At 40.8% G+C, this 13,060-nt stretch overlaps 1 protein-coding gene across 1 annotated transcript; it reads right to left on the reverse strand.

Annotated features, from left to right (window-relative positions):
- Positions 1-3,196: 3,196 nt before the first annotated feature.
- Positions 3,197-12,606, reverse strand: LOC121538279 (large neutral amino acids transporter small subunit 1-like). Its single transcript, XM_041846148.2, has 12 exons — positions 12,447-12,606; positions 11,433-11,812; positions 11,086-11,257; positions 10,592-10,717; positions 8,429-8,534; positions 8,000-8,044; positions 7,366-7,489; positions 7,092-7,195; positions 6,839-6,935; positions 6,337-6,486; positions 5,434-5,608; positions 3,197-4,877 (listed from the first exon to the last, which is right to left on the reverse strand). Exons 1-12 carry the CDS (start codon positions 12,523-12,525, stop codon positions 4,768-4,770), a joined length of 1,668 nt encoding a protein of 555 aa, XP_041702082.1. The 5' UTR covers positions 12,526-12,606; the 3' UTR covers positions 3,197-4,767.
- Positions 12,607-13,060: the final 454 nt, after the last annotated feature.

Consider the following 13,060-nt stretch of genomic DNA (forward strand, 5'->3'; position numbering starts at 1 on the left):
GAACAGACCCCAGGACCAGCTTGCTTAGGAGACTTCTCTCTCTCTCTCTCTCTCTCTCTCGCTCTCTCGCTCTCTCGCTCTCTCGCTCTCTCTCTCTCTCTCTCTCTCTCTCTCTCTCAGACACACATACAGCCTGTAACCATAAAACATGATAATACAGTGCCCTCTCGTGTTTGCTTTGGACATGTTATTAAACAATACCACCTAATACCGTCAATGGGTAAAACTAATGTGTCCGAATCCTAAACAGGAAAGATTGAAGAATTGATCTCGAAATGCTAATGCTGCCGATTGTTTGCAGAGACTAGTTTAACAAAACCAAAGTATGGATTGCAGTCACTCCTTGTCCATGGACTGCTTTCAAGGTAAGGAAACAAATATCTAAATATGTAAAATCGTTGAGCTATCCCTTTAATCTTATAACTAATGACACTAGGGACATTTTACAGAAAATACATAATGCATTTATTAGCAGTTACATCAATGGCATTTTGGCAGCATTAGTGAAATACTATTGATGAAAGAAAAATAGATTTACATTGTATTTCAGTCATGAATCAAAACATAGTTCAGACAAGAGCAGTGATGCTGTACAAAGATTCTGAAGAGCACTGATTGTAAACACTTGTAGGCTATTGTTACCAAAGCCTGTAACACTATACTATACAGTATCTGGTATATAGACTATATACAGTTTCAGTTTTGGTTCCAGTTTAAATTTCCCAGGATTTAACAGATTATTTTAACACATACAGAATAATATTTGTTTTCATAATTGGCATCATTCCAGCGTTTCTCACCTATAGAGGAAACAAGGATAAAAAATGACCTCTCCAATTGAAATTAAGTGAATTTGAAGGTGAGTGATTAGAATCAAATGACAGTACTGTACCTCTCACGTTTCCACGGTAATTGTTGAGTTCTCATGTGTGCCAGCTAGTGTAATCTAATCTAGATCTGTCACTCCAAAGTCACTCCCAGTTCTGTAGGGAACATTTTATTTATTTAACCAGAGAACATGCAGATCCCTTTAAAGCCAGAAAATGAAGCCCCATACAATGAAACGTTTTTGGGGGAAACAACAACACAAGCTTTGTGGAGACACCACACAATGGTTAGGTGAACATTTCTGTACAGACAAAGGGCTCGATTAAATCTGTATCGCCAAGTTTCAGCGCTATAGCGTGCTTGAAATGTAAAGGTAATTTACGATTGAGCCCACATATGCAGCATTTACCTTGAACACAGTCTCTGTGAATGCGGGAACATTGCCTTTAATATTCAATCACGTTATAGCGCTGAACTTCAGCGATATGGATTGAATCGAGCCCAAGCTCTATGTTGTATAAAAAATATCAGTTGTATCACAACCATTGTGTCAAATGTGTTGTACATCAGAGTGTGGCTCTGTTCTAAGATTTCCCAAACCTACTGTATAGCAAGGTGTGACGTAATATACAGTACAGCAAATCAAATATTATTTGGGTGCTTCCAGCCGTGCCAGGCAGCAGTCCCGTAGTGGGCATGTGGGCAGGACTGAAATCTAAACCCAACCCAAGGAAAACGGTGACGTCCCCTATTCCTTAAATCTCACAAAACTCTGTTTTGGAAAATACTGACGTTATGACTAAAGTTGTCCTGCTTACACTTTTTTGTCAATTTTGGGACTACAATTGATGCCACATAGGATGTTTTCAACAAGATAAGTTGTTATTTTAGTTCAGCCCCTCTTTAAAGCTGGAATCCCTACTTGCTGAAACTGTCATGCTCGTTTGGGATATTACAAGAACAAATAAGTTCAAAACACAAACACTGTTTTTTTTGTATGCACGATAGAACAGCAGAATATGTACTGCGATTTTTTTTTCTATATGTACATACTGTATCTACCTCAATTACCTCGTACCCCTGAACATCGACTCGGTACTGGTACCCCGTGTATATAGCCAAGTTACTCATTGTGTATTTATCCTCATGTTATTATTATTGTTATTATTATTATATATTTTTCTCTCTGCATTGTAGGGAAGGGCCCGTAAGTAAGCATTTCACCGTTAGGCTACACCTGTTGTTTACGAAGCATGTGACAAATAACATTTGACCCAGTTGACTACTTAAAAATGCTGAAAGTCCTAAATGGAGCAGGCCATGCTAAAATATGCTTTGTGGCAAGTGCGCCCTCTATCCAACTCTATGAACTGAGACCTTCTTCCATCTTTAATATGATTTTCAGTAGATCCGCGACTGGCTCCCAATCACAGAGGCAGCATCCCCCCTTCCCTGGCGGATATGAACTCCTCACCCAGAACAGGCATCACTCTTATCACTGTTTGGGAATCAATGAACACAGAGTTCATTGCTCCATGCCTTTGATACTAGCTTCGGAAATCATCACAGAGACAATGGCAAAACAGAGCACATTGCATGGTTGTATTATGAGATCCTCATATAGCCAATGTTCTTCTTTGGAAATGTTATCTTGTTGTTATCTAGTTTTGCCATGCTTCTTCATAATTTGGTGGGTTCCCTTATGCTCAGATAATGGGTTGTTGTCTGTATCCATCCAGTGGCTACTGAGCTTTGCAGTAGCTGACTTTGTTTCCCATGGAAGTGGTGCATAAGAATACAAATCCTTATTTATTTGAAGTAGACAGATGCAATGAAGATGTTGACACATTGTATAATCAAGAGTCTGATGCATTGCACCATCATGCTTTAGCTTGCGCTTATTTCCAGCGGGGGGGGTGGGGGGACTTCTGGGTCCCCCTGCGGGGTGTGTGCTACGCCAGTGAATAAAATCTTTAAATGTATGAAAGAAAATGTGTTTCTTCATTTCACCACAAAGACACAGACCTTTTCGAACAAAAATAGTTTAATGGTAGATGTACCCGCCATGGTCACTGACATTTAAGTTACAATAGCTGACAGCGATACAATTGTTTCTTCCAATTCAAATAACATAAGTATTTTACCATAACATTAAATACAATCAAATACTTTACAGTACATAATACGCAAGACTTTGTACACACCTGAACTATGTTGTGCGAAACATTTTGGGCCACAAATATATGAAGGTGCCCCAGGAGTTTCTCCCTCATTCTGGCAATCATGAATATACTCTTACAAGATACAGATATCAGTAATCTATTTAAACTTCCCTATTCCTTATACTTCCTTATTTACTATCTGTAAACTCTTCCTGTATCCTATTCCTGTAAACTCTATTCCCTCTGTGCCTGTCGAGCTTCTTCACAGTTTGTACTTTCTGTAACTCCAGTGACTTATTGTGCTCTTGACCTATTGCCCCTACTTTCCTAGCCACTCGATAATTAAATGGGGGGAAATTATATTTTATAATAATAGGAGCAGTTAACATTCTATACTTCATCGTGTCCCAAATTCAGTAACATGTACATGTTTGTGCTAACATTTAGTGCTAAAGGCCCTTCAGAATTTCATTTAGGTCTTTTTTTCTTTTCTTTTTTTTTTTTTTGGCTTGAACTGGTCTGGCTTGGGGTGAGAGAAGGTTTGGACTGGGGTAAGGAAATCTGATCTTAGATCTGCACTTACAGTAATCGCTCCTTCAAAAGAGAAAAGACCCTCCAATATCCACTTATGATGCTCACAACAGTCATTCTGGTCTGACATGACAAAAGTATACATCAGGAGCGAAATAGTCATATTGGCTGAATGTCGACATCAGACTTCTGGCATGGTATCTAATGAGTACAAATAATACAAAACATTGATACAAATGTCTTCACCGAACACAATGGGTAAAAATGTATGGTATCTGGTAGAAAGTTGAGACACAGCAAAATGGTTGACTGGTTTGATACCATATTCACAACTGCTTGTATCGAATAACATAAAACAATGTTTACAACAATATCATGAAGGCATGGTTTGACATAGGAACTGAGAGGTAACAGGGCATTGAGTATCAATACAAGCAACTGACCTGTGTAACAACAATCTTAAGGCAACACATCAGAACACAACACGATAGAAATCCACAAATGTGCTTCAAATATTGCTCTGTTGAATCAATTTGAAAATGTTTCAAAGTGAATTTGACTATGGGAAATGACTATGTGTTCCAAACATCACATGTAAAACTGCTTGTAGCAATACAGTGCACAAATAAATAATGTTAAAACTGTAAATTGTTAACATAATTGCAATAATGTTAAAGGGACATTACACTCCAAAAGCAAGGTTACAGAATGTGCTGTATGAGTTACCTGAATCAATTCATGGGTTTCTCATTGTTCAATCACATTAAGTGAGCACTAGATAGTTCCTTCAAATACACTGAGTTGAAGACATACCTTCAGTTAAAGTGGGGGTTAATAAAAATATAATTCAAAAGTTAAATATATAGTTGGATTTGGATGATTGTCTGGGGAACATACCAAAACTTGATCAAAATGATTTTGTCTGTTTCCTAACTCCTCTTTTTGTTAGCTTAATTCAGGTCTTTTTGAATACTGAAGTACAAAATAGGTACAAATAAAAAAGGTTTGGTAAGGTAAAATGTGAGAATGTTTGAAGTACTCTATATGACTGGAAAGTGGAAAAACTGGAATTGAATTGCTGGAGAGAGTACAAAGGGATGAACGCAGTATGAAAATGCATGTACAATACAAAATATGTTCACCGAAGCATACATTCACATAAACCCTACTTTACCAAGAGTCATGGAACTCTATCACAAAAGCAATAATGAGTGTAAACATGTAATGTTCCAACTGAAAGATTGACTCAGTCGTCCTTTGTTGTTTCGACTTCTTCAGCTACTTCGGCTGATTCCTTCTCTTCACGCTCTTCTGGAACAGACATAAAAATCTTCTGGCAGAACAGAGTAAAGATCTCTGAGGAAAGAAAACACCCATTTCACATGAGTCCTTTTTTGGTGGTCTTTAACACTGAAGGACACATTTAATTTGCACTAGTGAAAAGTTTGCACCATTTTTAGAAGCACATGTGTAACGATTAAAATTTATATTTATTATGTATGTTTTTTCTTCCTTTAAACCTCTTTGCTTTTTATTTAATTTAATTTGGGGGTTAAAGATGGAAAGGTTTTATCTGAGTAAAAAGGTAGTAAATTGGTTAGAAATCGATTTAACTAGATGTTAACCTTAGACACAAAACTGTTTGCTATGTGCAAAAACAGAAATGGTTGTTAATGGTAGTATAAAATAACCAGTCACCAATGTATCTCCAACCTTGACAACATAGTACATTACATATAGACCTAGTTCACACTCAAGCAATTGATGTATAATGACACATTTGACATATCAGTTGTGATACATGAGTTGTGATTTATGAGTTTGCCTCCACATACATGAGTTGTGCTACCCGTGTTTGAACTATGCCAGTAACAGATATCAGAGAAACCGCAGGACCGCATGACCAGCTCACCTAGGATCTTCTTTACAACGTGGGGCTTCTTCCACTTGTACCCCAGGAGATAGGCGGGGATACCAGTGAGGATAATCCCGCTGCCTATCAGGCACTCAAAGGGAGCTGCCCAGAAGGACACCACGATCATAAAGACACAGCCCAGCACAAACACCACAGGCACCACCAACCAAATCTACCAGGAAAAATTAGATTAATGTACACAAACCCAACAGTTACAGGATGGAACTAAAAGAAACTTGGCTTCGTATCACTTCGATCGTGCTATCTCGCATTGCATGGAAAACATTATTTTTGACTTTCTCCGGTCACTCATTTTAATTGTAACTTTTAGGGTGACCCGACTAAAATCACATAGAAATGTGTGTTATAGATCTGTCATTCTCATTGAAAGCAAGTCTAAAAAGCAGTGGATCTGTTCTATGTGTGCTATTTCAATGCTCCCCGCTCTTAAGTTTTGTTTTTGAGTCTTTTACTTTCAGTTTTGTCCACCAGCTTCAAACTGCTGAAAATACAGTGTTTTTTGTTATGGAAAATATATTTCACAGTGGTTTAGATTCTACAATGATTCCCTTGTCACATAAACTAAAATAAACTAAAATTAAGCAAACTATTCGTATTTTAGCAACCAGGAAATGGCGGTCCGATTTCTGCATAGTGTTTCTTTAAGTAGGGCCCTAAGACCTAGGCCCTGTTTTATCATCTTAAAATGCATCCATCCTTCCTCACTTCCTTAAAGTAATCACTGATCTGACATGACATACAGTAACTGGTGAAAGCAATGCATAGGACATCTGGTGTACACCAATCCAGCCATATCAGATCAGTGATTAATTCAAGGAAGGGATGAAGGAAGGATGCATTTGAAGAGTATTCAAACAGGGCTTATTACAGTAACTGTACCTTGATGGGTCTCCGTAGCTCTGGCTTGGTCCAGCGGAGCCACAGCAGGCCGGCGATGGCCATGCCCACACACAGCCAGGTGAAGAAGCTGAACAGGTTGATGACCGAGAAGATGTCCTTGGACAACGCATACAGCATGGACAGAAAACACTGCAGGGAGACGTTTGGCTCATGTATTAAACCTAATCTATAGTCTAACTTTTGGGGTAGCTAATTGCATTCTTGCGTTGCATATGTACGTTGACTATAAATTAGCAATTTTTTCTGTAAAACATTACCATTACACTTTTTAGGTATTGCGATGGGAATAACTGCTATTCAGTTGCTATGGAAGATTTTGGGATGTATTTACCATCTAATAATCTGTGCCAGATTGACTTGAGTTGATGACTTGGATTTTAGCCTTGCCCAATTGTGGGTTCTCAAATTGGATCTCAAAATCTGTCTGAACAAGGATGGCCTTACATTTTAAACCAATTTAGAGAACAATGGTAGTACTCACTGTGAAAATGAGGGAGGGCACTGGGGTGAAGAGGTCAGTGTGGACCAATCCCAGTGCAGCAGGGAGCTGACCCTCTCGAGCGCCAGCATAAAACAGCCTATGAGAGAGACAGGTGAACCCTCATGATTGAGCATTTTGATACAATCTCCAGGCTTTAATTAAAGTATCAAATGACTGGATTAAACACACACAACCACACACAGATCTACACACACTCTATGCCGAGTTATCTGTGTGTTGATCAGATACAGACCGTGCCGAGGTGAACAGGCTTCCATTGACCGCTCCGAAGCAGGACAGGCCCACAAAGACTGGGATGAGCCAGGACATCACACCAAGATGGTACTCCCCAAAGATCTGCAATAGGAAAGCACTACCATTCAATACTCCCATTCACATTCAACCTCTTTATTTTTTGCTATTTTTGTTAGCAAAATAAATGACAGGAACATTATGAATGAAAAAGGGAATATCAGCGCACTGTTTTCCTGCTCCCAAACATTATCTTTGAATAAAGCCATCCTTACCACAGCTACTGCCTCGGACTCGACCATCACACTCGGGGGGATAGTGGTGAAGTAGGCCAGGTTGGTCAGTACGTACACCACGGTCACAATGGGCATGGAAATTATGATGGACAGTGGCAAGTTTCTGGAATAAAGGTCAAAGGTCAGTAATGACAGATAATGTGTCAGCCAATCCAATATGAGGTTATCAGAGTCAGCTGTGGGATTTGATCTAGTACTGTATTTGTATTTCATTTTATGCAATTTCATAACCGTATTCAATACTTATTATTCTATTATTACATTATATGAGTGGGATATTTGATAAATATTGTATATTCGATTACTAGTACTGTGAATTTCTTGCTATCTGAAATGTCACGATCTGTCATTATCACATTGAAAAACACCTCCATGCAGTCAATCGAGTGCAATTAAGCACAATCAGAATGTTAGAGGAGAATCATACACATAGTGATAGACATATTTAGTTGTGGTAACTCTGTACAATCCTCAATAAAACCTTGATAACACATAACCCACTGAGCACACACTGGTTGAGTCAACGTTGTTTCCACGTCATTTCAATGAAATTACGTTAAATGAACGTGGAATAGACGTTGAGAATTGACGTCTGTGCCCAGTGGGAAGTCACCTCTCTGGATTGATCATTTCCTCTGTCACGTAATTCAGGTAATTCCTAAAGGAGAGGAAACAGAACATGATGCGTTATACAGTATAACAACATTATATAAAGTATAATATTAGATTAGATTATTAGATCAGATTAGTAGCATAGCATCAACCTTCTATAGTCTACACAACTGGAATTATATCCATAGTATATAAGAAGCATCCTATGATAAGATCATCTTTATTGGTTAACAAAAGTCAGATGATAAAACCAGGGTCATATTCACTGGGCACAAAACAGAAGAAAACAGAAGCAAACTATCTAAAATTGTCCAATAAGAAGCGCTTGTTTACGATTTCCATTGCATAACATTTTGAAAAATGTTACTATGTTGTAACCTAATACAACCCGGGTGTAAACACGCCCTACGTGGTGTTGCAAAGGCCTTACCAGCCACCAAAAGCAAAGAGTCCACTGTATAGAGCCAACACAATGTTGTCGACTCCCCATTTGCTGCCTTCAAATGCCAGTTCTGGTGTCAGGTATGGCACATCACCTGTTTAGACACAGACAAGAGAGCAGCATTGATATCACTGCTTGGCAATAGGGACTGAGAATATCAACAGTACAGTATATCATATACATGAATGTTTGCTGCGTGGAATATGGTAGATACACACGCACACAAAGAATGTCAACTTTAAATATGAAGTCATATTAAATCACAATTATTGCAGTGATTTGGCCCAATATATTTTGCCGTTGCACGCCTGCTACACTCTTAGAAAAAAGTGTTCCAAAAGGGTTCTTCGGCTGTCCCTTTTGGGTTCCAGGTAGGACCCTCTGTGGAAACTAGGGTTCTACATGGAACCCAAAACCCAAAAGGGTTCTACCTGGAATCAAAAGGGTTCTACATGGAACCAAAAAGGGTTATTCAAATGGTTCTCCTATGGGAACAGCAGAAGAACCCTTTTAGGTTCCAGATTGCACATTTTCTTCTAAGAGTGTATGTGTGACTATGTTTGACTGATAGACATGACATTTTGAAAAATAAATGAACAAAAATATATTTTCTTTGACACAGGCTGCACCCTCCAAACACCTAACCCTGGGTTAGTCCGTCTGCCATTGATGCGCTGAGAACATAATAATGTTTGGGAGTTGACATTTCAAAATGAGGAGGGAGACCTTTTCGATGATAAGAAACGTCTATCTACTCAATTATTCACACAATATCCAGTCCAGTGTTAACCCTCCCGTTGTCCTAGGGTCAAAATGACCCGCCACTGTGTTGAACCAACTTTATTTAATTTTTATATTTTTGGATCATTTGTGAGAAGGAGGCAGTGATACTTTCTTTAGTCTCACTGCCTCCTTCTCACAAATGATCCCCAAAATAATTTTTTTAAATAAAGTTGGTTCAACACAGTGGCGGGTCATTTTGACCCTAGGACAACGGGAGGGTTAAGCCTACTATAGAGGCCTTCATCAGAAAGTGAAGATGCTGTCAGGATTTACTTTATTTTGTGAAAAAGAAAAAGGTTGTTTTCTACTCCACTGTGTTGTCTACCTCTTCTTTTCAGGTGTAAATGACAACGCATCCATTACTTGGAATAGATTGGGAGCATAGCATGGTCTATCTGTTATATCAACTCAGAGAAGCTGCTTTGTATACTGTACATATGTTTTCCTCTCTCTCTCTCTCACTCTCTCTCTCTCTCCCTCCCTCTCTCTCACACACAATAATCACTCTCTCTTGTCTCTGAACAAGCAGGAAGGCCAATGAAGCGTTTGGTCCTTGTTGTCCATGTTGGAATAAATTAACATCATCTCTAGTGGCAAACAATGAGACTCTTATGAGTTGTGGATATTCTTGGTCATCCTACATCAAAAGCACTGTTACAATAAGATGAAAAGTGTGTTACAACACTGCAAAATGGAAATCTAATCAAGATTTGGTAAAACTTTTTTTTCTATTCATTTTTAACAAGATAATCTACTTGACACATTCTGGTCATGTCTCTCCTACTCCCAAGTTTAAAAAAGAATCATGAATGATATTTTCCCTCTGTCTTTCTCTTCAACTTTAGAATCTACATAAGAGGTAGAAGATGCTAGAGAGAGGAACCTGAAAAAACAGACCCCTCTTAGTTTCAGAAGGCAGTGCTTTCCTATTTCCCCCTGTCTTCCTCTCTAGACTTCAGCACGACAAGCTCGCCAACTAGTTTCCATGGCAACCCTGCATGCAGCACGACCAGATGTAGTGCGAAGAAAAAGATGGCTGCACATTATATCTCTCGGATGGGTGGGTTGTCTTTACATACAAAGCTATTTTTCTATGAATTCATGAGGTGGGTGCAGATAGTGTACCTTTATAACAGATAGGCCTATGAACATAATAAAATACTAATATCAAAATCTTTTTCAGCTTCAATTTGGTAATTTATAAAGACATTGTTGGTGAAAACCCAGAATAATACACATAACTAGCTAAGCCGTGGCAAAATACCTTTAACGAGCACTAACCTATAGACAGGAGGAGAGTGTGTCAAACGCGTGTCAGATGTACCCACACAGACACCAGTATATGCATGAACTGGGTGTTTTCCTTACCTGTACCGATCTGAATGAAACCGAAAACGATTATTATGATCAGGGCCAGGAGCTTTGACGCAGTGAACAAGTCCTGGACCTTGGTGGCAGCCCGCACGCTGATGCAGTTCACAAAGGTCAATGATGCTGAGAGAGGGAAGCGCAAAGGAGAACATAATTGTATATGTTTTTATTTATTTTATTTTATTGATGTCATTTGTTATTTTAGAAAAATATAAAAGTGAGAGAAGATCAGTGGGGGAAAAAGGTCCCTTAACGGCAGGGAGATTCCAAAATAAGACGAAAAGGAGGGCTGTGTATTGCAGCAATAATCCTGAAATGAAGATGTAGCTGTAATGAATATTTACTTCAGCAGCTGGCTGAGAAAGACCTGTTTGGTCAACGTGTGTTACAGTTTGCGTCAGTATTTGTATATAGTTCACTATATGTAAAAAAGTATTATCTCTGCAATGTACAGGCCACCCGATTCGGGTGGTGGTGCTGGTTATACTCACTGAGGCAGAGGCAAGCGATGAGCTTGGAGGCACTGTCGGGCACACTGCAGTTTGGGTAGAGGGGCTTGAGCAGGTAGGTGGCGAACACCAGCGACACCACGTACTGGGAGGACGGCCTGATGATCAGCATCTCCACCCACAGCTTGAGGAAGGCGGCCAGCTCGCCGTACACCTACAATACAATACAGTACAACTTTATTAATCCATTTGCGAACAACAGAGATTTGGCTTCAGCTCATTTCTTAACCGCTCCAGATACAGTAGCACACATCACAGACAAGCACACACACACAAACATGCATACACACACACACACACACACAACCCCCACCCCCACACACACGTACCTCCAGGATGTAGGTGTAGTCTCCACCCGACTTGGTGATGGTGGTGCCCAGCTCGGCGTAGCACAGGGCGCCCATGGTGGACACCACACCACACACAGCCCATACCACCAGCGACAGGCCGGCCGAGCCAGCCTCCTTTACCACCCCTGTGGGCGTAATGAAGATGCCCGAGCCGATGATGGTGCCGATGATCATGCCCACGCCGTTGAAGAGCGTGATGCTGCGCTTCAGCTCGATCTTGCCGCCTGCTGCCTTAGCTGGGGAGGAGGAATCGGCAGTAGGGGTGGTGGCTGCCACGGCGTTGGAGTCGGTAATGGTGGATTGGGATGGAGGCTTGTCCGGCGAAGGAGGCTTGTCTGGGTTGTCCGGAACCGCCTCAGCTGCAGGAGGGGGAACAGGGTGGGGCAGGAGGGGGGACAGGTTGGGGAAGAAGGGGGGACAGGGGAGAGTTCATGAGAAGGGATTGTTGGCACTCTCCTCTCAATGATAGTTCAGGAGTTGAGTAGCACATGGACTTTACATACCCCTGTATTGTAAATAGACATATGAGGAAGAATTTTATAAGCTATGCCATAAAGGGAAAGTAGGAGGATGCAAGCAGCATGGTTGGGGTGGGGGTATATAAGCGTGTTCTTGTGTTTACATTGCTGTAATAGGCTGTAATAGGCCCTTCAGACACAGATACATCTCCTAACCACACAAGTCAAAACATATCCCCACTCGCAACCTTTCAGTAGCCCTGCAAGAAATCACATTACATTAGAAAACCCTAGCTAACCCCCATACCACCTCACTGAGTAATAGCCTGATAGCTGTGCATGACCAAATACATATACATCCATAAATGCATGCATACATTGCTGCACCAGATCATGCAGCAGCGTATGAGTGACTGATGCAACCCTGCACCATGTGGTGTCTATGCTGGGCTACAGCGTGTGTGTGTGTGTGTGTGTGTGTGTGTGTGTGTGTGTGTGTGTGTGTGTGTGTGCTATGCTGTAGCGGTGTACCTACCCTCCATCTTCTCCTGGCCCTCGGCTGCCTTCTTCAAACTCTCCAGGCTGCTCCGTGATTTCAGCTCTGGCTCTGCCATCCTGTCTTTCTTTAGCCCCCTTCTCTCCTTTTCCTTCCTTTCTTTTTGCTCTCTTCCTCCTCCCTAAGCTCTCTCTCTCTCTGTCTCTCTATCTCTCTCTCTCTGTCTTTCTCACACACACCCTCCCTCTGTCTCTCTCCTCTAATCTCTACCTCCCTCTTTTACTGTCACGCTCTCTCTCTGTCATACACTCTGGCTCTCTCTGGCGCTCTCGCTCTCCCTCTATCTCTCATCCCCTTTCTCTCCCTCTCGCCAGTGTGCTACTGTAGTGCAGGAGATGAGGCAGCAGACCTAGCGTGGTGCCTGATGTGGTGATGGTGATGTTGCTACCTAGCCTACGCCCCCTTATGATGAATGATGGGAGAGATAGAGAGCTCAGCTCAGAGAGGGTGGAACTAGGTCATTGTCAGATTTTGGAGTGTGTGTGTGTGTGTGTCTGTGTGTGTGTGTGTGTGTGTGTGTGTGTGTGTGTGTGTGTGTGTGTGTGTGTGTGTGTGTGTGTGTGTGTGTGTGTGTGTATTATGTATTGAATACT

The sequence above is a fragment of the Coregonus clupeaformis genome, chromosome 24 (genome assembly GCF_020615455.1).
Source record: "Coregonus clupeaformis isolate EN_2021a chromosome 24, ASM2061545v1, whole genome shotgun sequence".
In the NCBI taxonomy this organism is placed as follows: domain Eukaryota; kingdom Metazoa; phylum Chordata; class Actinopteri; order Salmoniformes; family Salmonidae; genus Coregonus; species Coregonus clupeaformis.